The sequence below is a fragment of the Polyodon spathula genome, chromosome 14 (assembly GCF_017654505.1).
Source record: "Polyodon spathula isolate WHYD16114869_AA chromosome 14, ASM1765450v1, whole genome shotgun sequence".
Lineage (NCBI taxonomy): Eukaryota > Metazoa > Chordata > Actinopteri > Acipenseriformes > Polyodontidae > Polyodon > Polyodon spathula.
Genome location: NC_054547.1, coordinates 10,260,193 through 10,285,995, shown reverse-complemented (window position 1 = coordinate 10,285,995; position 25,803 = coordinate 10,260,193). Strand labels below are relative to the sequence as shown.

General features: G+C 37.5%; 1 protein-coding gene across 5 annotated transcripts in view; it reads left to right on the top strand.

The window, feature by feature from the left end:
• Nucleotides 1-879: 879 nt before the first annotated feature.
• LOC121326871 (rho GTPase-activating protein 29-like) overlaps nt 880-25,803 on the top strand; it is a 50,179-nt gene continuing 25,255 nt past the window's right edge. For 2 of the 5 annotated variants that reach the window (XM_041270475.1, XM_041270471.1), the window contains exons 1-2: nt 896-1,039; nt 5,778-6,132. In XM_041270475.1, the coding sequence (XP_041126409.1) occupies nt 5,862-6,132 (271 nt within the window). In that variant the 5' untranslated portion in view covers nt 896-1,039; nt 5,778-5,861. Of the gene's footprint in view, nt 1,040-5,523; nt 5,547-5,777; nt 6,133-25,803 lie in introns of those variants that run through there. The other 3 variants (XM_041270473.1, XM_041270472.1, XM_041270474.1) reach the window with 3 other exon arrangements.

The window sequence follows — 25,803 nt, the reverse complement described above, 5'->3', positions numbered from 1 at the left end:
ACATGTTAGCATTGTGCTTATGGGTTATAAGGATGACCGATAATGAGCATGCACCAATGACAGCAGTGACAGCAATAAGAGCCTGGTGCCTCTTGCAAATAACCAATTGGTTTGAGAATGCTCTGTGGGTTAGATCCAAAACATACTAATGACATTGCAGTAAAACGCTCTGAGAATGTAGCCTTTTTTGTGTGTGTGTGTGTGAATGACTGTTACTGGACAAGCGAGTGCTACCCTGCTAACCCAGGTGTATTTCCCTGATTGTTGAAACTGTTTTTTATATTGTTTTTAGATATTTAAAAGTCACACCCACGTCGCACCCATACAAAGAAATATGGGGTTAGCGTGCATGCTGCACAGCAGTTATAAGTCTATGTAATAATAATAATAATAATAATAATAATAATAATAATAATAATAATAATAATAACACACTGTTGTACAGCATTTTTTTTTTGTTGCGTACATTGTGTAAATATAGAGTTAACTGCATAGGCACAAAAACACTGTCCTCTAAAAAAAAAAAAAAAAAGAAAATGCGTGTTAGTTGTGAAACTATCATTCATCTTTTCCTTGTCAAAAAAGTGAGGCAAAATCTAAGCACATGTACAGTGTGTCCATCACACAATTAACACTATTCACAGTGAAACTGGCTAGCCAGTGGACATTGCTCCAATAAGCAGATCATGGTAATACAACCATGTACTGTACATCTAAGTAAGCAGTTCCTCTCTGGCTTACATCAAACATGCAGTTTCAATTTTCTTCCACCTGTTTCTGTTGTTAGGTGGAGCGACCGAGACATTGCATGCCCTGCTCTAACTGCCCTATCAGAAGCGGTGTGTGGTGTCACGTGTAAATGGGAGGAGACGAGTTAGCAGAGAGAGGGACTGAACGGAGTTTCTGAGTTTTAACTGGGAGCTAAGTGGTACGTACTTACTGTACAATAACGAATACATACACTACGCATGGGGTTTTATATGAAAAATAGACTTTTCTTGTTTTGCATACAGTGCAATGGTACAGGATTATAAACCAGGTGAGTATCATTTCAAGTATTTAAAAAAAAAAAATTGTACTTTAACGAGTTGTGGGTAAATCAAGCTAGTAGACTATAACTATGGGCTACAGCGATCAAGGCATGTTAGCTGGATGACTTACATTGCATGAGTGGGAATGGTTTGAAAAAACTTTTTGTGTGTTTTTTGGGAAGAAATACCACTTTAAAAAAAAAAAAAAAAGCCTGAAGGTATCAAGACAGTCGCTATGCTATGTAAACAGATGGTTTATCATCTCAAACGAGATCGATTTCACAAGAATGTATTTAAAGAGTGGTTTTAATTTAAGTACACAACCCACGGAGCCGGATTACAACATTTTGAATGATTATAACTCTGTTATCCCCGTTCCCAATGATGAAGTTGAATAGATTTGTGAGTCGAACAATTGTGGACTTGTGACTGGCTCACTAAGCAAATGTAAATGGTCTGATTGTTTGTTAATTTATTATTTTATCACTGTTAAAGCAGATTTCGTGATCTGGTGAAATCTCATTAGGAATTAATAGTAACCTGCCAGTATATTGCTTTTTAAAAGTATTAAAAATATTTTTAAATGGACATAATAACTAGACAAATTCCACCTCTTCACTGCCAAGTATACACGTATATGAATAATTTGTTAAAACGAATGAATGTGGTGCATTTTAATACTGTAGCGAGAAGTCTATATCTTATTTCCCCAGAACAATTGTGAAATTACTGATTGAGTTCTAACACGTATTTAGAGGTTGCACATGCTAAAAAGACCTAGCCATGATGTTTAATGAATTTGATCTTATAGCGGCAGGTGGGTGGTAGCAGTGCGGCTGTGTTTTTTGTAGTAAAGTAATCTGATCAAACAAGATCCATGGGGCTGAAAAATATTTTGACAAACTGACAGTATTGACTTTATGTAAGGTACAAAATCTTGTGACTGTTTTCTGACATAAGGGATGATGTGTATGCATTCAGGGACGTCTTAGTCAAACTGAAGATGAATGAACGAAGCATATCTCTTAATTACGCCCCGTGTCCCAAACACTGTAGACAGTTTGCCAAGCGTTTTAATTTGACTACCCTATTATTACAAACTACAAAACACATACACGATCTTCACAACAATAATTTTAGGTCTGCAGGTGAGACATTTTATAGTATTTAAACAGCACCACTTTTCAGTAACTTGTTCACAAACTCTATTCCCACCTTTTGCAGAATGTCGATCCACTGCTAAGTAATAACTGAAAATGTCAGCCCAAAAATGAGTGTAAAGAAATTAGACACGTGAATGACTAACTTAATTAAAAAGTAAATTCCAAAAGTGAATCTAAGTAGTGGTGGATCTCAATTCCGACACCATATATATACTATTAAAATCAGATCCTGTATCTACAGCAGTAGCCAAAAGATTTGCTTCATAAAGTCAAATAAAACCTGCTGAATAATGTTATGTTGACATATTGAACTACATACTGCTTGTTGCGGTTTGTGGTTTTCCTTACACAAAATGAAAAACTGAAATTTGAAAAATGTGACATTTCGAAAAATCTAATATGAAATACTTTTGCGATATCATTTTGTTGTTTCATTGATTACACAATGTTAAAAAGATCTAAATTTGGTTTTCTTTCTCTCTCTCTCTCTCTCTCTCTCTCTATATATATATATATATATATATGTATATATATACACACACACACACACATACACAAACACACACACACAGAGTGCCTATAGAAAGTCTACACCTCCTTTCAATTTTTCACCTTTTGTTGCCATATAGCCTGGAATTAAAGAAGTTTTTTCTTTTCATTTATCATCCTACTCCACTAATTCCAAGTGAGAAAAATATTCTAGAATTTTGTAGAAAATGAATTAAAAATAAAAACTGAAATAGCTTGTTTGGATAAGTGTCCACCCCCCTTGTAATAGCAATCCTAAACTTGCTCAGGTGTAACCAATCGCCTTCAAAATCATGCACCAAGTTAAGTGGCCTCCAACTGTGTTAAATTGTAATGATTCACGTGATTTCAGGATAAATTCAGCAGTTCCTGTAGGTTCCCACTGCTGGGTAGTGCATTTCAAAGCAAAGACTCAACCTTGAGCACCATGGCACTTTCAAAAGAACTCAGGGACAAAGTTGCTGAAAGGCACAGATCAGGGGATGGGTATAAAAAATATCAAAGGCCTTGAATATCCCTTGGAGCATGATCAAGACGATTATTAAGAAGTGGAAGGTGTATGGCACCACCAAGACCCTGCCTAGATCAGGCCATCCCTCCAAACTGGATGACCGAGCAAGAAGAGGCTACCAAGAGGCCAGTGGCAACTTTGCAAGAGCTACAGGCTTTTATGGCCAAGACTGGTCAAAGTGGCCATGTGACAACAATATGTCAAGCACTCCACAAATCTGGCCTGTATAGTAGAGTGGCAAGAAGGAAGCCATTACTCAAGAAAGCCCATCTTGAATCCTGTTTTGAAGTATGCAAAAAAACACTCAGGAGATTATGTAGCCAGTTTTGTGGTCTGACGAAACTAAAATTGAACCTTTTGGCCTAAACTCAAAGCGTTATGTTTGGCGCAAACCCAACACAGCACATCACCCAAAGAACACCATCCCAACTGTGAAACATGGGCGTGGCAGCATCGTTATGGGGATGTTTCTTATCGGCAGGGACTGGGGCATTTGTCAGGGTAGAAGATAAAATGAATGGAGCAAAGTACAGAGAAGTCCTTGAGGAAAACCTGCTACCCTCTGCATGAAAGCTGAAACTGGGATGGAAGTTCAACAGTAATTGCTGCCAGAGGTGCTTCCACCAAGTATTAACTCAGGGGGGTGGAGACTTATCCAATTATGATCTTTTAGTTTTGTATTTTTAATATATTAATTTTTTTCTCAATAAAAACTTTTTTCCCCTTAAGTGTGGAGTATGGTGTGTAGCTAAGCGGGGAAAAAAAATCCTCATTTAAATGCGTGAAACTCTGAGGCACTGACACAACAAAATGTGAAAAAGTTCAAGGGGATGTAGACTTTCTATAGGCACTGTATATATATATAAAATTATTTTTATTATATTTTTTTTTTTTTAAATTATGTCTTGATCCTAAAATTCTAGGTGATGCAAAACTTTTGGCCAGAGCTCTATAGTAACAGAGCACATACATCTGCCTGTAAAAACATGTCAAATTACAGGTTTGCGGTTTAATCATTTAAAATACGGAAGTATTTAGATGAACCCAGTTGTTTATAAAACTGAAATAGATGCCCCACTTGAGCATTAACAAATCTTAACTCTTAAACCCCAAAAATATTAACATGACTTTTAGCAGACATCTGAGCTTATATCCTTTCCATTTAAGACACAGTTGTGTTACATTCTTACACTAGAGCGCTAGTAATTGTACAATTATTCTTCAAATAATTGGCCTGAGAAGAAAACCAAATGTTTGTATGGGATCTATATCAATAAAATCTATATCTAAATCCTTTTATATTGGGGTTCGTCTCTTGACTTCTGCCACCAAGCTGTTAATTTATGTTTTGGTCTGAATGGTCGGGGCGAGTTAATTAAAAGCTGCCACAACATTCAAGCTTTATGTATCAATAATGAATATAGAGGATAGCCCTTCTGTAATCCTCCTCCTTTCCTGACTTGATTAAATACAGCTGTTGAACTTGAGGTGTAATTCTCTTTTACACTCTTACAGGAAAGTATGAACAGTTTTATAACTTAGCAGATTCTTAAAAGTGTTAGATCATGAATACTGAAGTGGGTTACAAGTAGTTGTGCAAATTTAAGTATTTTATCTTAACATTCTCCAGCTGGAAAATCACTAGAAGTTTGAACTTTTTCTTTCATTTATAAATACGTGTATTTTCAATATGTTTTGAGTACAGTGTTATAAAAGTGGAAGAAGCCAACATGCTGAGGTTAGAATACTGCCTAACACCTTGTTAATAGTCAGTGTACCACAGCAAGGCATGATATCTCACTGGAAATGTGTGGGTTTCCAGTGAGATGCTGATAAAAGCACAACTTATATTAAAACATTTGACAACTGTCGATCAAACTGACCGCCCTGCTTACTTATCTGGGATGCATCTGCCAAATGCTTCAAAGTATTTATGTTTCACTAGGGTTCTATTTGACATCATCAAAAAACATTTCCGCATCGATCATAAAGAACTGCATTCCTAAATAATGTGATTAGAATAAGGAACATATTGAACAGGTTAATTTCACGAAGCAAAAATACTGAGCGGAAACTAGACATTTCAACACAAATGTATTTTGTAAACTAGCTTCCTGTTGCTTTAAGAAAAAGGCACACTTGCACAAGGCTGGCAGAGCCTAGTGTACACTGCCAGTGAATGTTATTGTCATAATTACTGAAAAAGTCATCATGGTGGGGATGGCCCTTTGCATTCTGGATTGCGTCATTCCTGGACGTTCCCTGAGTTACAGTAGTTAGTTTGGTGGCTGATTGATGCAGTAATCTCGGAAGGTTGGTCCAGAAGCTGTGTAGTCAGTAAATCCTTTTTTTTTTGTTCACTCCTGCTTGTGTATTTTTATTTTTTGCGTAAAGACTTGCAGACAGAGTGTAAATGGTTTTTTAAGGCAGATCGTAAGTGTAAAAAAGTTTTAGACAAAACTACTTGCAGTGGAGGAAGGTTGTTTTTTTTTCTTTTTCTTCGCAGTTCTTGGTTTACTAAATGAATTCTGTAATTCGTTCCAGCAACAGCCTTTCTCAGATGGGAGTCTAGCAGCGTCCGAGGGTAACACGGCCAGGGGTTTCTCGAGCACTGCAGCAGCAGCTGGGATGTTGCGACAGAACAACAACAGCGGTGGCAACAAGCTCTCTCTGGGCATTACACAGCTCTCCAACTCTCACTATTTCCCCCTGACGGCCACCACCAGTTCCCGGGGCATGGGCCACAGCACCAAGAGCAACTCCCTCAGTAGCATCAGCTTGAGCTCGGACTGCCAGGACAGCCCCGGTGTGGATCCCGATTACATCATTCAACTGGCCAACGACGTCCGCAGGTTTGCAGATGTGCTCCTGCATCTCAAAGAGGCCTTTCATGCTGAAGGTGTGTGAGCAATCGTTCGGCTTTCCCTGAAATTAGTGTGGGTTTGGTAGTTGGATTGTGATCTTATAGCAGCAAATTCCTTTCTTTTTAATGGTTTCAAGACTGATTTTATTTGATTTAACCCTTTAAGGACCTGGATCGTGTTGACATGACCATATTGAAGTGGGCTTCTAGGACCACGATTGTGTAAACACGATAAAAAAAAAGCACTTTGTTTTGATGAGTTACAGGGCCACCGTACTATCAAACGTATATCAAAGGATAGGGGAGGGACTGACGTTCACTTCCTGATAGTTTTTTTTTTTTTTTTTTGTGTGACATCATGAGGTTTAGTTTCTAAAGGGTGGAGACAGTTTACAGCAGCCCTGCAGAAAAAAAAGCAGAAACAAAACATCACAGGAACTTGTTTAGCGCTAATAAAAAAGGGAAACACTGTAAATCTGATGTATTTGACTTGGCATATATTATTTCATGAACTAAATGTATCAGGTGCTTTTTTTCCCCTTATTACTAATAATAATGGAATGAAAAACTATTATTTTATTTATAAATATTTATTTTGAGAAAATAAATAGAGAACAGTGTCCATTATTGCTTATGAAGACCCTGAGAATAAAGGTATATTATGTCATTGCAATCCCTCATGTGAAAAAAAAATGTCTTTGCCCAAACATCAGTATTTTTCAACAAAACTTTCAGGAAGTGTTACCATAAACTAGTCCCCTCGGGTGATAGAATAATGTGTTTTACACATATATCTCTAAGCAGAATACATACTTATTAAAATATTAAAAAAAAATTAAAAAAAAAAAAATATATATATATATATATATATATATATATATATACTTTATCTATTGTGTTGAAGAAAACAAAGCAAAAAGTTTGTAGGGTTTTTGCAGAACTTTATAATGTTCCCCAAACTGTTCTGAAAAGAAGGACACCATTTCCAAGATGCTACTGTTAAAAATAGATTTTTTTTGTGAATTTTTATAGGAAGAGAGTCAAATACAGCAACGATATTAAAATAATCATGTCAGGGGGAGGAATGGAGCAGAAATGTATGTGGGCGGTACAGTCATTGGTATTATTCCTACGATTCGATTTTTTGCTCCCAATTAATCTTTTTCTTAACTGACAGTCCTATTGTACAGTATTGGATAACTTCTCACTGTACATTTTTTTGTACTTCTGAATGAAATTCAGTCAACTTTGTTTTTATGTATATCAGTTTATCAGTTGACTACTGTAATCCTACTCATAAGCTTTTACTGTTGCTTAGAATCAAACTAAATTACTTTTCATATGTTTCAAGTCAAGAAATGGTGACAGCCCTGCTAAGCAGAAGCAGATGCCAAAGAGAGGTTTCAAATGGGATCTGGTCTCTTTAAATGGAGCAGCTTCTTAACCTGAAAAGGGTTAAGTGAATTACTTAGTTCAATCACTATCTATCAGAATCCAGAAAGGTTTCAGGTAACCTGAGGTTAGAATGTGAGGTAATCTGTTGGGAGGTGTTTATTTAGAAAACAACTGCGCAAATCCTTTAACCCTCCTGGCAGCCCAGGGCAAAAAAAAAAGGAGTTTTTCTACATAATATAACCGCGACATAATTGATTAGAATCCCAGCAGTGTTGACACTAGCCTGTTATGAAGAGTGGTCTGTTTCTGATCTCTGACTAATGCAAGTCTTTTCTTTATGGATCCATCTTAAAAGTCCAGTAGACATCTGTTTAGTGTCTGGATTTTTGGATAACCCTGAATGTTGAGGCTGAATGGATTAAGAAGGATAGGCTTTGCAAGCCCACCTGCCGGTTGAGCTGTCTGTAGAATCTAACCTTCCAGTCTGGCAGTTATTAGTAGTGCCACAGACCTGCATGCAGGATCACATGAATTTAACCACACGACCAATGACTCTGGAAAACTGGCCTTCGCCCTGTCGTTTACTGGGTCACAGTTATATAGTATTTTGGCAGGCAAATACTACATAACTCAGAAGGCGTGTCTATGATGAGAGGTGATTCCACAGGATTTATGCTTCCCAAGAAGGCCCATTATTACAAGATACATTATTTCTGGTAATTAGACCACTATGTTCATGTATTCTATTTGCTACTGGGACCTTGTTGAAAGCGATTTGATCCTGTTTATACCACTGTCAGAAGAGTTAGGATTATGGCATCGCTGACTTAGCATTGCGGACTGGCCTAAGTCTCTTCCCCCATACACTCTAAGTTGGAAATAATCAAATTCAATCTAAAGGACTCCAAAGCTGGTATAAAACATAAACTTGCAGAAAGCAATGTACTATCGGGGACAACAGGAATGTAGCTGAAGACACAGATCATTTAGATGATCTTGAGCCTTTGTGAAATATACAGTTTCAGGATTTTTGAGTTGAGACTGGGGGGGGGCAGGTTTACTTATTCATTATAGTACGCTGATGTTAAAAGCTGTCTCCCTTCAGAAAAGTTATGTTAATTACATCCCTGCTCTGTGTAATTTGGGTGTCTACCCAAAAATGTAAAATGAAAAATGAAATGAAAAATGTACAGTAGGCCACATGAGTAGACAGATGTGTCCTCTAGACCCATTCTAATAAAACAGCTGCACATAAAAACAAACAAACAAATAAATAAATAATAACTTATAATCAAAAAGGTATATGATCTCCTGTAAGGGTTATCATCAAATTCCTTGTGGTACAGCCCAGCTGTGTTAGGCCTACTTTTTTTTTTAATCACAATATTGCATTACCTTGTTCTCGAAACGCCTTATTAGTAGCTTAAAATGGGTGGGTGCCAACCAAATGGCGCGGTGGTAAGAATAGGCTGTTTTGGATAAGGATTGACTCTGACGAGACAGAAGTCTCTGAAGACAGAAGAGGGCTGTCTGTCAGGAGGGTGTGAATCTTGTAATGTAAAGTAGATCAAATTGAAGATGAAGTGGTGGGAAGTAATGGTCCCATGACGTACAGTAGCAGTTTGAACCTTGAATATACTGGTGATCGATCATACAGCACAAATTGTTACAGGGAATTTGACGGAACAAACGCTAAGTTGCATGTACTGTGACTGGTTATGCGGTACCATCCTGCAGTTGACGTTCATTGCAGGTTGTAATGCTGGTTGCACACACTACTCCTAATTTGAACTAATTGTTTTTGCCAGTCAGGTATGAAGTGCAAAATCTGAATTCTACTGTGCATGGTGTTTTTGTAGACTTTTCTTATTTTGCAGTAGAAATTTGAAGTACTCTAGGGGTAAGAAAACTGACACATTTTATGACAGTTCTTCAAAATCTAGCGACTCTAATCTAGTTTGACTGATAATTCTTTTTTTTATTCCTTAAACACCTTTTCAGTTTTAATGTCTACAAATTAAGATGTAAAAAAAAGGTTCAGGCAATTTAATAAATTAAAGGTCAAGGACAAGATGGTCTACAGTCCCTTGACAGTATAAACCATTTCAAATATGATCAGGATATTGTTAATGTTTTTTAAACACAGTGGCTCAGACTTGCAATTCAGAAAGATCTTGTTCAGTGATAGCTAGTTTAATGAAGTTATGGGCTGATAACTGTCTTCAAAGTGTAATTTGGGGTACTTAGCTGGGTGGGTCCTGGGGATAGCATATTTCACCAAACAAAAGAGTTTCTTGTTGAATTTCCTTGCCGGTTAATAAAGCTCAAGGCAATTCTTCACTATTTATTTCAATGATTATGCTGAAACCAAAACGTTTAAATCTGCTGAGTAATTTACTTGTTGGTCTAGCTTTTTAAAATAAAAAAAAATAGTGATTTCAGAGGCAGCCTTATAAAAGAGATTGTTTCAGTAGCAGCAATGTCTTTCACATATTCATGATTTAATAATCCCAAGTTGACACCTGGCTTTCTCTTTAGGGTCCGCACTTGAAATGGCTTATGCAGCCCCTTTGACTGAAAATTCCCTTTCCCATCTAAGAATAGCAGGAATTTCTTGATTATTCCCCATGGAACTGCATGGAGAGTTCCAACTAGAAACAATTTTTTTTTTTTTTGGTGCCAGTCCAGTTACCTTAAATGGGGATCATTACTGTAAAATAAGATTTCAGTTGGTTTATCTGGGGTCAGGTGGATGACAGGATGGGTTTGTTACCCCTCTACCCATTTTTATTGTCATTGCATGCATTTCACAGAGCATCAGAATTAGCAAATGAGATTTGTAGACCAAAGCCAAAAACTGTTTTCACTGTCACCAAACAGAGCTATACTGTTTGCTTACTGTGTAGTAAAAATGATAGTGACCAGAAATTACCAGTATTGGAGTTTATTGTTATTATTATTATTATTATTATTATTATTATTATTATTATTATTATTATTATTATTATTATTATTCCATGTACTGTAACATTCCCTGGGGTTTGGAAGATGGAGCAAATCACTATCACTGGTGCAAGGAAGAATAAAGAAAAATGTCAAAGCTATTAAAATTCAGAAGAGTACAACACTCCAGCTGCAGTATTATTTTCTTTTTGCTGTAGCGCTGCTCATTTCATTCTTTGCTCTGCCAAGCAGAATGGTGGTTATCATGTCAGCCCTTTTTAAGGGAAAAATAACAAGAACACATAAGGGTTTCATCATGCTGAAGAATTAAAAACTCAGCAGAAAGAGATCCTCCCCTGACGAAGGTACAGTGTGGACACAGCTTTGTTTCTGTTTCTCTCCAGAACTACGCCTTTAAACATTCACACTGCATTTTCCTTTGCAGAGGTCCCAGCAGCTCATGTTCCTATTTATACAAGATTTTGTGTTTTGCCGGAGGTAAAATTCATATGGTGGAGATTTAGCAGAGAAATGGCTGCAGTGGCGCTTTATTATAGAAATGTTAAATATGAAATGGCTGAGCATTTAAAAAAAAAAAAAAATGTTGAGCCCTGTGAGTTTCAAGTTCAGTTTGGGGCCAGTGGACTATATGCTAAGCTCAAGAGGCTGGTCAGGTTTCAGACTTGACGTATTGCTGGAATGGAAATATGACTCTCGTTGCGTAGCTGTTTGATACATTCCTAGTTTTAATATGAGTTTATTAAGACTCACTTAAGCTTGTTCCCTATACACTGTGGCTAGTGAAGCAAATGTTAAAACCTGGAATGGGTGATACTGCTGTGTAATAGGAGTCTTCATCCCTGGTATTTGTTTCAGAACACATTTTAATGCAATTATGATGTCACGTTGCTTCTCCTATAACCAATATCAGTACATGCCGTGTATTTTAGTAATACGTCGATTTGTGTGTCTCTGGGATCAGAGCTGTCCCTACACTACAGTATGTGCTGTGCCCTCTCCTATTAAAGGTCTGTGCTTGGGTGATGGGATGTGCTTGTTATGGCTGTTTAATAAAGCTGCAGCACTCTGGGCCCCCTGTGCATAGACCTAATCCACCCAAGATGCTTTCTTTCGCAATCCCAGCATGGGAGAAAAGGTCAATCTGCATAACAGGTTTGGTGCACTGATTAACAGTTTGGTATTTGCATCTGATTATGGGTGAAACATGTTTTCTAATTCTTAATTTTAACTGCTTATGTACTTATTGTGCAAAGTCGTGCTGGGTTTAGAGCATACCTGCATTTTAGAACAAAACCTTTTGCTTTTGAAATCTTTTTGAAGTTTGAATTTCAGGGGGGGGGGGGGGGTTATTGATTGTATTTTATGTTCTGCTAGAGGTGGGTGTCAGTAAAGGTATTGGTAATTTGTATTACATACAGTAGTTATAACGTCTAATGGAACAGAATTAACTTGCTGATTTGGTTCCTTTTGTCGTTAATCTTTCATTGCAGTCTACTTGCATTGCTCTATTGAGGCCCTCTCTCTGTTCTCGGCATATCTGAGCAACCGGCTGACTTGCGCTTACAGCAGTATGGCCCAAATGTCTTTTTAGAACTAAGCTCTGGTTAGAATTATATTCTAAAGTACTTTCTTGTTCTACATGTCATCAATTGTTCTTGAATCCAGACTTTAAAAATACCCAAAAGACAACCCTAATCACCCTCTTTAATTTTCTTAATGGATTTATTTTACATTAGTAACTGGTGGTGCCTTCTCTCTAGAGGATAGGGTCTATTCATATTGTGAGCAATTATTTCTTTTGCTTTCGCTGTATGTGGAATATTTGAATACCCTCTCTAAAATGGGTAGGACAACACATACCCAAAATAAATTGCTTTTATTAAAGTGCCGCAGATCAAGTTCTATATAAAGCTTTTGACCTCTGAATATCTTACTTTTTTCTTTACCAGTATGTTTCTCTTCTTGGAATGCAATCAGAAAGATGTTTTTGAGCACAGTTTGATTCAGTGGGCTCACACTGTGCACATGGGATGAGGTGGGATAGATGGGGGCCCTTTTCTATGTCTGGTTTCTACCACGACACAAGCAGAACCTTGACCAGATGTTTCTGGTGTATTTCTAACTGTGATAAACAATATTGACCCTTTAAGAGGATTCTATTAAAGGTACAGCTAATCATGTTGATCCAAGTAAATAAAAGCCCCTCAGTTTCCAAAGTGGAGTTTTGGTTGCCTCCCCTCCCCCACTTGCATACCCTGCATTCCTTTAGAACAAATGTTCACTTGTTGCTGTAGTCCCTTAGATCCACTGTTGCTAGGTGTGAGAATTCTAAATACAGAACTGAAAACCTATACAATTTTCATTGCGCTTCTCTGTGCTCATTTGCCATTAGGGTGCTAATTCTCAGTGTGTCTACTGGCCTACAGTTTTGGCATTACATGTTTGTGTGTGTCAAAGTGCAGAATAGCTAGAAATACACCTGTACTGATGTAATACTACATTATAAATAATTATGCATGGTTGTTTTAAAGTGCAAGAAATGGAAAATGTTACGCTTTCTAAACATCATTACTTGGAAAGTTCTATTGTTTCAAATAGTTTGGTATCACTTTAAAAATCCCAGATCTTTCTAACTTGCTATATTGAAGGATTAAGATAAATTAAGCCAATTAAGGGATAATTAGGGACTCAAGTTGGACTTCTGAGGTAATAGTAGTAGTACTCTGTTTCCAGTCGGGCTACTCTAGGTGGAGTATTGTTAGGCTACTTGAACTAAAATATTTGTTTACCATCTTCTGTTAAGCTAACAGTACGAGGGTAAATACAGATGTCAAGCAATGAGCAATGGAGTCTGTTATTTTAGAGCCTTTAGAGTATATATATATATATAATTGTGATTTCCTCAAGGGACAATAGGATAGATAGTGTTTATTCACACTTCCAATAAACAGTTCTATGGAGGGATGTGAAAAGATCATCCTGTTTAAAGTACACATTTTCTACTTGCTGTACCAAGGTAAAGAGTGATGCTCTTTACTTACACAGGAATGAACAGAAGAGGCATTCAGACAGAACAAACACAAATGTCCTATTTTGTAGTGTGAAGATTAGCCAGGTGCGTACCACAGATTATAAAATAAAACATCAGTTGCATGTAAAAGAAAAACTTACTGTAAATGTTCACCTCTCACTGTCAGACCTGTTGTGGTTTCACTGGATTATCACTGCGATTATCACTATGTTATATTTTCCTACTGTTTTTCTTTTTAGCTAGCTGACTTGAGCTCATTTTTCTAACTCTGTGAGTGTTGGTTCAAGCAGGAGTTAAGCGAAGAAGCCTCTGGGATTAAGAATTAGCCAGCACTGTACTAGTAACCTGTAATAGGACAAGGTGGTGCAGGGCTGGCCCTGAACATGTATTAGTTTAACACAAAATGCCCCTTGTTTATTAGCTTTTTTTGCAATATTTATTTAAAACAAGTGAGATATTCTGTACCAAATGATATGAGCCATCGAGTAGGGGCCAGCAGTGTATTTCTCCATCCTAATAATGTAGGTTGGATATCCTAGCAACTATAAAGTAAATTACTGACATACTGTAGTACAGAATGTGACCCTAACTGACCTTACCTGGTATCTGAGCCCCGCCCTGCTATAAAACTGGACATTGGCAAGACCCCACAGCAAATGACCTGCAGGGAGATGTACGTACTCCCTCAAGTTTTAGCGTGTCAGGTTTATATTTTAAATTGTTCCTTTTAACCAGCACCAAACTAATGATGTAGTGGGTGGCTCCTTTCAAGGTGTGCAATATATCCTCTTTTAATTGTACAATTTAATGACTGGTTTACCACATTCAAGTTTTTATACTGCTTTATTTTTCAACATAATGGACTTCCCTGTGCCCCAGATAGCTGGGTTCATTTCCTAGAGGCTGGATTTATGGTTATGAGCACCGCAGCAGTTCATTGAATTAGTTATGGAGGAAGTGGGAAAGTATCTTAGCAACCTGACCCAGCATGGTGACAAGCCAACGTCTGTGTGTGCGTGTGGCAAATTTATCACTGTGGGTAAGCAGTATTTGTCAGCAAATTTAAAAAAAGAACAAACAGAATGGTTAATGCTATACTACTGCTAATATCTGGCTGGTTTTGAAGCGAGATTCCCAATGCATTGTGTTTCAAGCCATGCAACTACTGCACTGTAACTGAATGCCTCTTTCACAGGTACCGTATTGGCAGGTATTCATTGATAAACCTGATAATTCCTCATCTGGGATTATTGCAAGTATCTGTCAATATTTTAGTTTTTTTCTTGTGATGTATTTTGTTTTGTTTTCTCCCATTTAGGGGAAAGTCGTTTTTACTGTAGCTTAATTTTGTCATTTGTTCTGTGGTGTGTAGGAAGTTTCCTTCCAGATTAGCAGGGATTTTTGGAAGTGTTCCAACTAGTTGAATACTGGCATGTGAATGGTGCAACTGTATGTAACTTCAAAACAATATTGGAGGGTATTTATTAAATCGCCTTCACCTTCCTCTCTTTTCTCCCATATTGCTTTATGTACTTCAGCCTCCAGAGCTGTATGTTCAGATCAACCAACAGTGGATATATAACTTGCCTTGTTTAACTGCAGAATGTTTATTGAACAAACCACCTTGGTTACTATAGTTTTGCATGAGTTCAGACCCATACTGACCTGTGATAAAGGCAAGGCAGTATTTACTCTAGTAGGGTCACACACAGCCTCACAGACAGCTGTAAATGTGGATTGCAAGCATCATAAAGTTTTTTTTTTTTATAAAGAGCACTAGTCCTGAACCCCAATATCATGTGTATAGCTTGGTTAAAGACTCCATAGAATGTTTACAGAAACTGGGGTTCTTATCAGTCAGGAAGAAAGGAGTCATTTACTAGATGCATCTCTTCACAGCAACCTAAACATGGCTACTGCAGATAGATAGATAAAGTAGGGTGTGGGCCACCAATAAGATGGTTGTATAATCCACATCTACATCAACCTCTGTCAGTAAACGTCATGTTGGGTGTGTTTATAAAGTGCTAAAACACAGTATTTTCATATATATATATATATATATATATATATATATATATATATATATATATATATATATATATATTTTTTTTTTTTTTTTTTTTTTTAAGTATATCCAGACTTTTTTAGATGTACCAGTAAAGCACAGGTCTACAGCACATCTAAGTGCTACTGACAGTACTGTGAAATATAGACAAGAAGAAAACATTTAGAAAAGCTTTACTTTTCAAATAGGAAAATGGCGTTTCTTGTACAAAAGCAAAGTATTTAAAATAGGGGGTTATATTTTTGCTGATTGGAACACACCATGAGCCAGATTGCAGCAGGGATGAAGAAACATTTGCTCTAATCAACGTTTAGGTAGACAGTTCAATCCAAAGAAGCCTGGATGGAAGCATCTGTAATAATCAGCTTCCGGGGCATTGACACACTCATTGTGAACTTGAATCTGTCACCCAGGTCAACCCTGCTTTGTCAAAAGCAGAACATGCCAGTGTGAAAGGGCTTATGTTGTTTCTTTTTTGCAAGTTGTGCAGCATTGAAATAGCTTTATTCCTTTTACAAAATTGGACATTTCACTCACTAAATACTGTAGAGCCCATATTGTTTAAGTATTTATTTGGAACATGTTATTCACAGTTTTACATTTGTTTCTGAACTTAATTTGGATAAACTCAAGTTCCCAAGCTTGTTGAATCTTTTACTAATGAAAACCCAAGTGAGTCAACTAGAGTAGGCTATTTCCCTCAAACAGATGTTTTGATTATTTTGTCCAGCTTTGAAACAAAAATAAGTTATCATCTTATCTCTTTAATCAAGCTGAGAGTGCAGTGAGTAGAACTACATAATAGAAATAAGAACATTTAATCATTTCTCAGCAAAACCGTGGTCTGCATGAGTCACTCCATGCACACACACTGTGTAATTGTCCAGGCATCTGAGTTGTGTGGTGGTTGAGTGGGGACCTTGAAACCATGGTTTCATTAACCAGGGTGGGTAGGTGATAATGATTTAATCTTGGATTGATTAATTTTTTTTTCTTGGTTTTTAGATAAAGGAAACCTAAAGCACACCGTGGCATATTTTCTTGATGTAATATCACAGAGACGAGGCTCACGTAGGTCAATATCCTACTACCCAGCATAGCTTCTTTGGTACAAATTATTCACAATGGATTTGTGTTTTTCAGAGGGCAGTGCGACCCTACTGTTACACCCAATAGCTGAATGATCTGTACATACTAAATAAATATTTTCTGTGTTTTGTTTTGCTTGTTATCTGGTCCCTATCCTGTCTGATAGCTAGACTTATTCCACTCAAGACAGCACTTCTCACAGAATAACCATGGGAACTGTTTTGTATGTCTCGGCATACTGCAGTACGTTACTGTAGGACCAGATACAAAAAAAAAAAAAAAAAGCTCTAGTGGAAAGTTTTGTTTTCTTTTGTTTTTGTCGAAGTAATGAATACATATCATTGCAATTTTCAGTACAGTATATCTCATGTCCAAGCTTTCCACTTTCAGTAAGAAGGGGCACGATCTGAGTGTGTGCGGATGGGGCAGGTGGATGCAAGTGTTACAGTAATTAATGGCATTATTGTATTGTTGATGTGCATGAGATGATCTTATTGTTTTCATATTCAATCAGAGAATTCTGCATTTATACAATTGGAATTACAGTAACATTTCTTTCTTTTCATTGGTTTAAGCTTAATGATCTTGATCCAGTGACATTTTCTGTTTGTGTAAAGAATAATGACAGTTGATCACAAGCAATGGTTTTAATGTTGGCCATACAGTGCATTCTGGGACACACGCAAGACCTTGTTGGATACTTTAATTGTTTGCTAATTATGAACCCTACAACAATATTGTTCATTCAATTAAATTGGCAGTCCATTCCATGAGAATTTACAGTAACAAATGAAACTAGTAATTTAATGGTGTTAAATAAACCAGTCTTTTGAAAAGCATTGCTGTGTGTTTGATTAAAACTGCCACAGTTTCAAGGCTAGAATAGGGCAGTGTATAGATTTTGCCGTTATACTTATCAATACAAAAATCGTTTAGGGCTTTTTACTACTGAGTATATAGATTACTTGTACATCACTCTGTTTTAACAGCCTATTAACCCTGTGCAGTATACCCCTATATAAGGGCAAATACATTTAGAAAGTATGTTCTGGTTTGTATAGAGTTGTTTAGAAGGGAATCTGAAAACTCTGTTGAACACTGACTGCTGATTTAGACTCCCTGATAAAGGATCTGTACTGCTTTCCATAGCACATTACTGTAAAAGTTCTTTAGAAAAGTACCTGTAGCAACCGAGTGGCTTCTTAAAGAATTATGCTAAACCGCTTATTTAAAGAAGAATGTGAACAGAGTGAGTGCGAAGTGTGGCTGGAGCTATAGTGTGTCTGACAGTGTGGCTGGAGCTATAGTGTGTCTGACAGCGTGGCTGGTGCTATAGTGTGTCTGACAGCGTGGCTGGAGCTATAGTGTGTCTGACAGCGTGGCTGGTGCTATAGTGTGTCTGACAGCGTGGCTGGAGCTATAGTGTGTCTGACAGCGTGGCTGGAGCTATAGTGTGTCTGACAGCGTGGCTGGAGCTATAGTGTGTCTGACAGCGTGGCTGGTGCTATAGTGTGTCTGACAGCGTGGCTGGTGCTATAGTGTGTCTGACAGCGTGGCTGGAGCTATAGTGTGTCTGACAGCGTGGCTGGAGCTATAGTGTGTCTGACAGCGTGGCTGGTGCTATAGTGTGTCTGACAGCGTGGCTGGAGCTATAGTGTGTCTGACAGCGTGGCTGGTGCTATAGTGTGTCTGACAGCGTGGCTGGAGCTATAGTGTGTCTGACAGCGTGGCTGGTGCTATAGTGTGTCTGATCCTGGGGGGTTACGGAAGACATGGGGTGTCTCATGGAAAAACTAGAAAAAATGCATTGGTGAGCATGAGATGACGTGCTTGTGGGCGCTTGCTTTTGACAATTTATGTAGGCCTCTTAAGGATTATCTTGGCGCAAACAATGCCTGTGCAGCAAATCTTCTCTATGGCCAAACAAAACAAACTAATACAAGCACGTGACATGCTGTTTTTCTATTCAGGGCATCATTACTGAACATGCAATGCAAATTACTAAATGGTGTCTTGATGATGCATCCCCTCCTCATCACCGCTTTCAATATAACCTTTGGTTTTGGTTAAACCTTCCTTAACAGTACATAGTGGCCAGGGTGGCTTTATAATTCCATTGCATCTCTTAAAGAAAAAGATTGACCTTGTTTATAAGATGGATGTGTGTGAGCAAGTGCCATGTGTTTCCTCTCTGAAGTTAGAAAACACTGTAGCAGCTCTGATAAGGACATTCTGTGAAACGTTGTTTAAACAACTTTCTGCAGGTGCTGTTTTGGAGTTTTACAGCCTTCTACAATGAACCTTTTTTGTTTGTTTGTTTTGTTTTGGCTCTTTTATATTTAATGGAAGCTCCCATCAGCTGTTATTAGTCAGTTGTGTTTAGTAGCTTTCTCATGCGAAGCCTGTGCATAGGGTTTGTCCAGGGCTTACACGGAAGGTGGGCTTCATAGGCATAGGGTTTAATTGTTGTCTTTTGTTGGTGGTCATGGGAAAGGGCATTTCAAAGGTGAAGCAGCAGGGGTGATTTTTCAGGGGAAGTCCATGAGGCAAGGTTCACTTCTTTACAAGTGCCATGTAATCTCCTAAGCCTGGTTGCGGGTCGGCGCTGGTACCTAGGTGGGCTGCCACAGGGAAGTGGCTTATTAATTCACTGATTTGGATCAGGCCTAAGAGGAAGAACCAACTTCAGAGCAGAATACAGATGATTACACCTCAGAAGAATGACATGTGTGAAAGGTTAAGTGTTTCAGTTTCTGCCATCTTTTAAAGGAGTGCTTTAGGGGTTAATTTTATTTATTTTGAGAGGCTGTGACCGCTGTTTGTTAGGTCACTCTGTCAGGGGAGTACACAGTGGATAGTTCTTTTAAATCACTTCATAATTGCGGGAGCTGTAAACTGGTTTGGTTGGAGGCAAAATTAAGAGGACTTTTACTAACTTTCAGTGTTATAGTGTTACGTAATGCAGCCATGAACAGTGAAGGCAGGAGCTGAAGGCAGATTTCTCTGTGTTAGTAATTGCAAATTTCATGTTTTCAAGAAAAGTAATGCATAATCTACTGAGTCCCTAGATTACAAAACCTGTAAACATTTCACAAAAACTGCTTTTTTTTTTCTCCTGTAACTTGAATGGGAGTATGATTCTCTTTCATTGATAATGTAAAAAAAAAAAAGGCAACTCCTTATTTTTAATTCAAACCGAACACAAGAAGTGAGTTCAGTTAAATTTCTTTCCCTGGATTTAAAATCCTAATGACTTGTTGCAAAAATGTTATAAACTGTTTTGCAAATAATAGTTTCCTCTTAATTACGATTTAATTAAATCAATTTAACTTCACTAAGGCTGGGGCGATGTCTAATTTTTCCTATTGATGTAAGCCGGTGCACTGATTCATCAATGTTATGAAAGGTTAAAGAAAGCAGTAATACATGTGGATTACTGTGTAACATTGTTAGTAATGCTTTAAAAACTAGTATGCATATGAAATTGATTACATCAGTTTATGCATATACAGTAGTAATTATATTAAATTATTATTTTTTTTTTTTTTTACCTTGTTGATTTGTACCAGTCAAGGTTTTTATTCCGTTATCTTTCCTGCTTTCACAAAACTTGCAGCAATTGCAATTACAATACCTGTACCAGCAGAACGTGGTTTTAGGTGAGTCTTAGAACAGAGTGCAGACAAGCAAACACTCGTTTACATGAGGATTGTCTAAACAACATGACAATTTCAGGGGAAGCTTACACTGGGAAATAATATATAATATAACTATGTTGATGCAATATGTAAAAACGCAGGTGTTGAAAATGCAGTTTTTAAGATGGTATGCTTTTTTACAAATGCACATTTTTTAAAGGCTAGCGTGACCTCATCTCATTAAATGGTCACGCAATTAGTTGTGTTACTGGATTATCCCATTACTTTCTTTACTTATCTTTCGTGCCGTCTTATTTTAGAAAATAATTGCCAAACATCGGAAGGCATTGTAGCTCGGTCGATACAGTATTTGTAATTCTTGCACAACCCTCTTAACTTGCTCTGTTACTTTGAAGACTCCTGCACAGATCCAATCCCATCACTAAACACTCACAGGGGAAAGGGCAGGGGGAGAAGGTGAGCTTAATCACATGAACATTCAGTGAGTCAGACCTGAGGGAAGCAGAGAAGGTCTGTGCTTAGTGCAAAAAATAATTGCCGATTCCAAATTTAATTTAAAAAAATAAATAAAAGCTTTCCTTTGCATAAATCAAAACTGTTTGTGTTCGGCTTGAATTAAATAAGGATCTTGCATTTCGTTTTTTCACATGTCAGTGAAAGAGAATCATAGTCTTAATCAAGTCACTGGAGAAAAAACTTTCACAATCAACACTTTCCTGAGAGTTTAATTGAATGGAGCCAGCTTACAAAAAGGGATATCACATGATCAAAACCAAAATGCGAAAACGAACAGCCCTAACTGTACTGTTTGTTGTAGGGATAATCCTTGCAAAATCTGCATTACTTTCAGTGTGTATGGGGGCGCATCATTTCTGCAGGCATCCCACAGGGAAAGAAAGATTCTGGATTTCATCCTCTGGCAGCATTCTTATCCAACTGTGGGTGGGTGGAGGAATGTGCTGCAGAGAATGGGAGGGAATTCTAAAGGAATAGTGGTACTCTTGAGTTGTGCTTTGCACTTCTTTTGATTGCATGGACTGCAGTTGGGAATTTCCAAATCTCGGAGCAGAAGGATAAAATTAGTCACGCAATGATTAGCCTACATTTTGCTGGAATGACGAGTTCAATTTTTTTGTTGCTTTTATTGTTTCTCCTCACTGCATTGTTTAATTGCCATACAGACTACTGGAAGAGCACATTTTTTATCTGGAGTGAAAAGGGATTTGGGTAGGGGGAAAATACAAATTCACGCAATAAACATTGTTATTTTGGCTCTTCATTTACAGTATCTGACTTGGTGATTCAATGGCATGGATTTATATTTTCCTAAATGCCTTTTCCATTAAGTTTCTGTTGAGCCGTAAAGCCTTAAAACCAAAGTCCTAATTGGTTAGAAAGTAAAATACATGGCTGCAGTAATTTGTTTAAGTTTTGTGCTACTTACTCTAACTGTTATCTTGGTCTTAAAGAAACATATGCTGTAGGTAAGTGTACCACTAAAGTACACAGATGTTTTAAGCTGATTTACTTCTGTTTTGTATCTGAAGATTTGACAGGTACAGTAAGCTATATAGTACAATGAGCAATAACATCGTTGTCTCTTTTTTTTTTGTAATTGTCGCAATGTATTTCTTCTTAAATCAAGAGCAGTACATTTTGCTGTGTAGTACTGTACAGTGCTGTAGAACAGGGGTTTTCAACCTGTGGGTCACAAGCCATGCCCAGGTCACCAAAATTTTTGACCAGTCGGATAAAAAAAAAATTAGAATACAAGAGGAAGAGAGTGTAGCATAAAATATACCCTGCATTGGTTTGCTAATCTGAAGCAAGGAGGGAGGAGCTTGCGCAAGTACTCAGCGTTGCACTGACGCAGGGTACTTTCAAACGCTGTCCGATTTAATCACACGGCTGGTTGTACTAACGAGATAAAAAAAAGAAAAAAACAGGATTGGAACTGGGATCACTGGAGCCTGATCATGCAAAGGTGTTTTATTAAGCGGGTATGGCTCTGGTTCCACTGATCTGTAATCTTGATCCAACCCTGATGAATAATTATTTATTTAGAATTGGTTACGTTTTTTTGACCCACAGGTATTTGGTTTGTTTAGCAATGTGTGTTTAAATGGTATCAAACTCGTGTTTTTTTTTTTTTTAATTAACATTAATTTTATTATTATAAGGTCTAATCTGCAATAGGACGTGATGCAAACATGTACTGGGCGTACAAAAAAGTCGATGTCATGTTTTATTCTGTTTCAGTTTACTGTGTATAACCACCTAGTGCATTTGTTTATGTATTTTAAGCAAAAGAAAGGATTGCACATTCTAAAAGCAGTAAACCTAATTTTGTCGATCAAGCTCTGATCTGACTCTGGATCACATTTTGAGCCGAAACTTAGCTCAAGATCAGTGCTGATTCATTTAGTACAACCCAGTACGTCACAGGAGCAGGATCGGCTCCCAGTACAACTGGCCCAAGAAACAGGCGTTGTCTTCTCATTAACAATCAGCTCTTCGGTTATTTGGTGGGTTGGACTGTTTTGTAATTAAAGTACTTTATTTGACTAATGATGAAATAAAGGTGGGCCACAAATTCTTTTTACATTTAATGGTGGGTCCTCAGGTGGAAAAGGTTGAAAACCACTGCTGTAGGAAATCACTTCAGCCTGTCAGTCAAGCTCACAAAGTGATGTGCTGTGATATCACATTTGTGATAGCCCAGATAATGTATTCCTCCCATGATTAAAATGCATGATCGAACATAGCTAGGATCACAGAGAATGGAATGTAACCAACAGAAGATGAATTTAGCATATTATTTATTGAGATCACTGTAAGGAGATAGATTTCAATTAAATTTATAATCCTAATTTGGACGGGCAATGAACAGAAACAAATTCTCTCTTTAATAATACATGGATGAAGGCTATATTTGCATCCTGAACCAATCGCAAAATGTCGTCAAGCGACGTCAAAAAGTGATAATTCCTCTAGAGGAAAATATCCTTGAACTTTGACCCATTCGACTCCTCGAGACCATCACTTTCAATTCAAACACAAAATGTCTTGTTTTCAACACCCACAGTACCGAAATGTTCATTAATGATCAACAAAATGAGAATACGTAAAAAAAAAAAAAAAAAAAAAGGTGAAGCTGGAACATTAGTGTCTCATAGAAACTGGAGAGGAACGGGAAATTAAAACAAGGTAAAGGCAATCATCCAAATAAAGCTGAAGCACTAAAAGATAATGACATAGAATGTCTGTACAGCACTGAAACACTACGTTTAAAAAAAAAAACCCAACTGTACTGCTGAATTAATAATAATAAATTACTCGACCATCGGTCCTGTAAGAACAGCATGGTAAGTTAAACTCTGTATTATACTGTAAGTGGTGCATGACCATGGAGACTCATTTAATACAGTTAATATTATCCCTCTGGGATTTTTGCTTATCACCATTTTTTCTCCCAAACATGTAAACATTTTACAATTTATCGCATTTTACAGAGCACACAATCTTGACTCCTTCATCGGTCATGTGATGTACAGTAGGTCACAAATTCTTCCGGTGTGTATTGTAGGCTGGCATAAAGCAATCTAAATAGTGGCAAGTGTGCAGATTAAAGAAAGCGCTACCTTGGGTGCCCAGGAGCCAGGTGAAGAAGGCTGTACAGGCTTGTAAAGAACTGACAATGAAGTGACACAGAGTCAAAGTATATTAAAAAAAGTAGTTGGTTAGGTGGAAGCAGTGTTGGTACTATTCGGGTTGAACTGTAGCATTATGAAAATAGAGAAGACCCTTTCTAGATCTACTTTAATACATCATGAAGTAAAACATTGAGGGACATCCATCCCTCTCATTTTGTTTATGCATGTATCCCCACCCCAGTACTTACTGTACAGCAGTCCCTTTACTAAAAGTATTCTAATTAGTGGACTAACAATCTCTGAAAAGCTGTGGAGATGATTTGAGAGTTTCTTTATCTGAAGAGAGGATTGATTACAATGGTTGGGGAACGTGAATGGAACTTCAACGTGTTGTTCTAAAGCTGGACACAGTTTGCAGGAATGTAGGGTTTCCATGACACGAATTAACTAAAAATGAAGCATTGGGAAAGGCAGTACTTGTGCTTTTTATCAGCGAGACAGACCCGAGGCACGGTGGCTGTTTAGGACAACTCATTTTTCACACATGGAAGTGGGTTGTTTTCAGATTTCTAAGACTTTCCGCTGAATGGCAATGAGAATACAAAAACCAGGGGATGACACAAAGTAAAAGGCTGGGATTTTACATTGAGCTGCTCATCAATGGGATTTAGAATCCCATCCTCCATCAAAAGCCAGGCTGTCTTTTTTTTTTTTTTTATTATCGCTCCTATTTAGCCTGCACTTTGTGAGAACTCAATTTATAGTCCCATTAATGCCCAATTTCTCAGGTCGAGGAGATGACAGGCCACTGTTTGCAAATGGACTTTCTGGACAAAGACAAGGTTTCTTAGTCAAATACCCATTCTTGTCCCTCGAATGAAGTGTGTTTTACTTAGTAATTCCTGTTGCTTTTTCACATGAAAGAGGGCCTGGCCTGTTGTATGCACCCATGAAAGGAGCCACGAGGTTAAGTGATGATCTTATAGCTGGCTGATTATGCAGTGTGTCCTGCTGGGATCCAGAAGCAGTTTTATAGCTTGCTAATTTGTTTATGAGGCTGCATTAATCATTAATCACAATTTAAATTTTTATGAGACAGGTAGGAAGACACCTGAATATATTTTACAAGTAAATTACTTATCCTTAAATCTACCACTCTAAATCTCAAAGGGTTAAATAACCTTTATTGATTCTAAGGCCTTATTGAGGTTCTATGTCTTTTCTTTTAAATGCATTTTAAAGCGCTGCTGTATTTGAAGATTCTTTATTGGTTAGTGCAGTAGGTGTTTCACCCTGCGGTGGTCCACCTCTCTTGTTTTCAAGAATTTGCAGTTCTGGGGTTAATTAACTGAACAGCTGCACAGCTTGGATACAAAAACTGGGGATGCTTGATGAGCTGCAGTAACACACAGGAAGATGTTATTTTAGACTGGATAAATTGCTTTATTATGTAAAAGCAGCTGCTGATTAATACTGAGCCATGCAATCCAAGAATCTCACAAAATGTAGCCATTTATTCAATTCACCTTGGCATGCTGTGATTTCATTGAGTTGTCTTTATGCTTGTTTTATAAGTAATCGTTTGACTTATTCACCGTTAATTCATTTAAGGTGAAAGAATATATGTCTGCTGAAGTGTGGAAGATACTTTCTTGGTCACATTCTAAAGTAGGTAACGCCTCAGTGGTTGCTATAGTTACTATGACAATAACGTTTTGTAAAACATAACCTTGTGGAAATTAATGAGCTTAGGGTGGATTGGCAAAATCAATTAATGACTTGCAGCATTGTTTGATTAATGACTTGCAAGTATTTTCTTGTCTCTAATCCCGTACTGTATTTATTCCT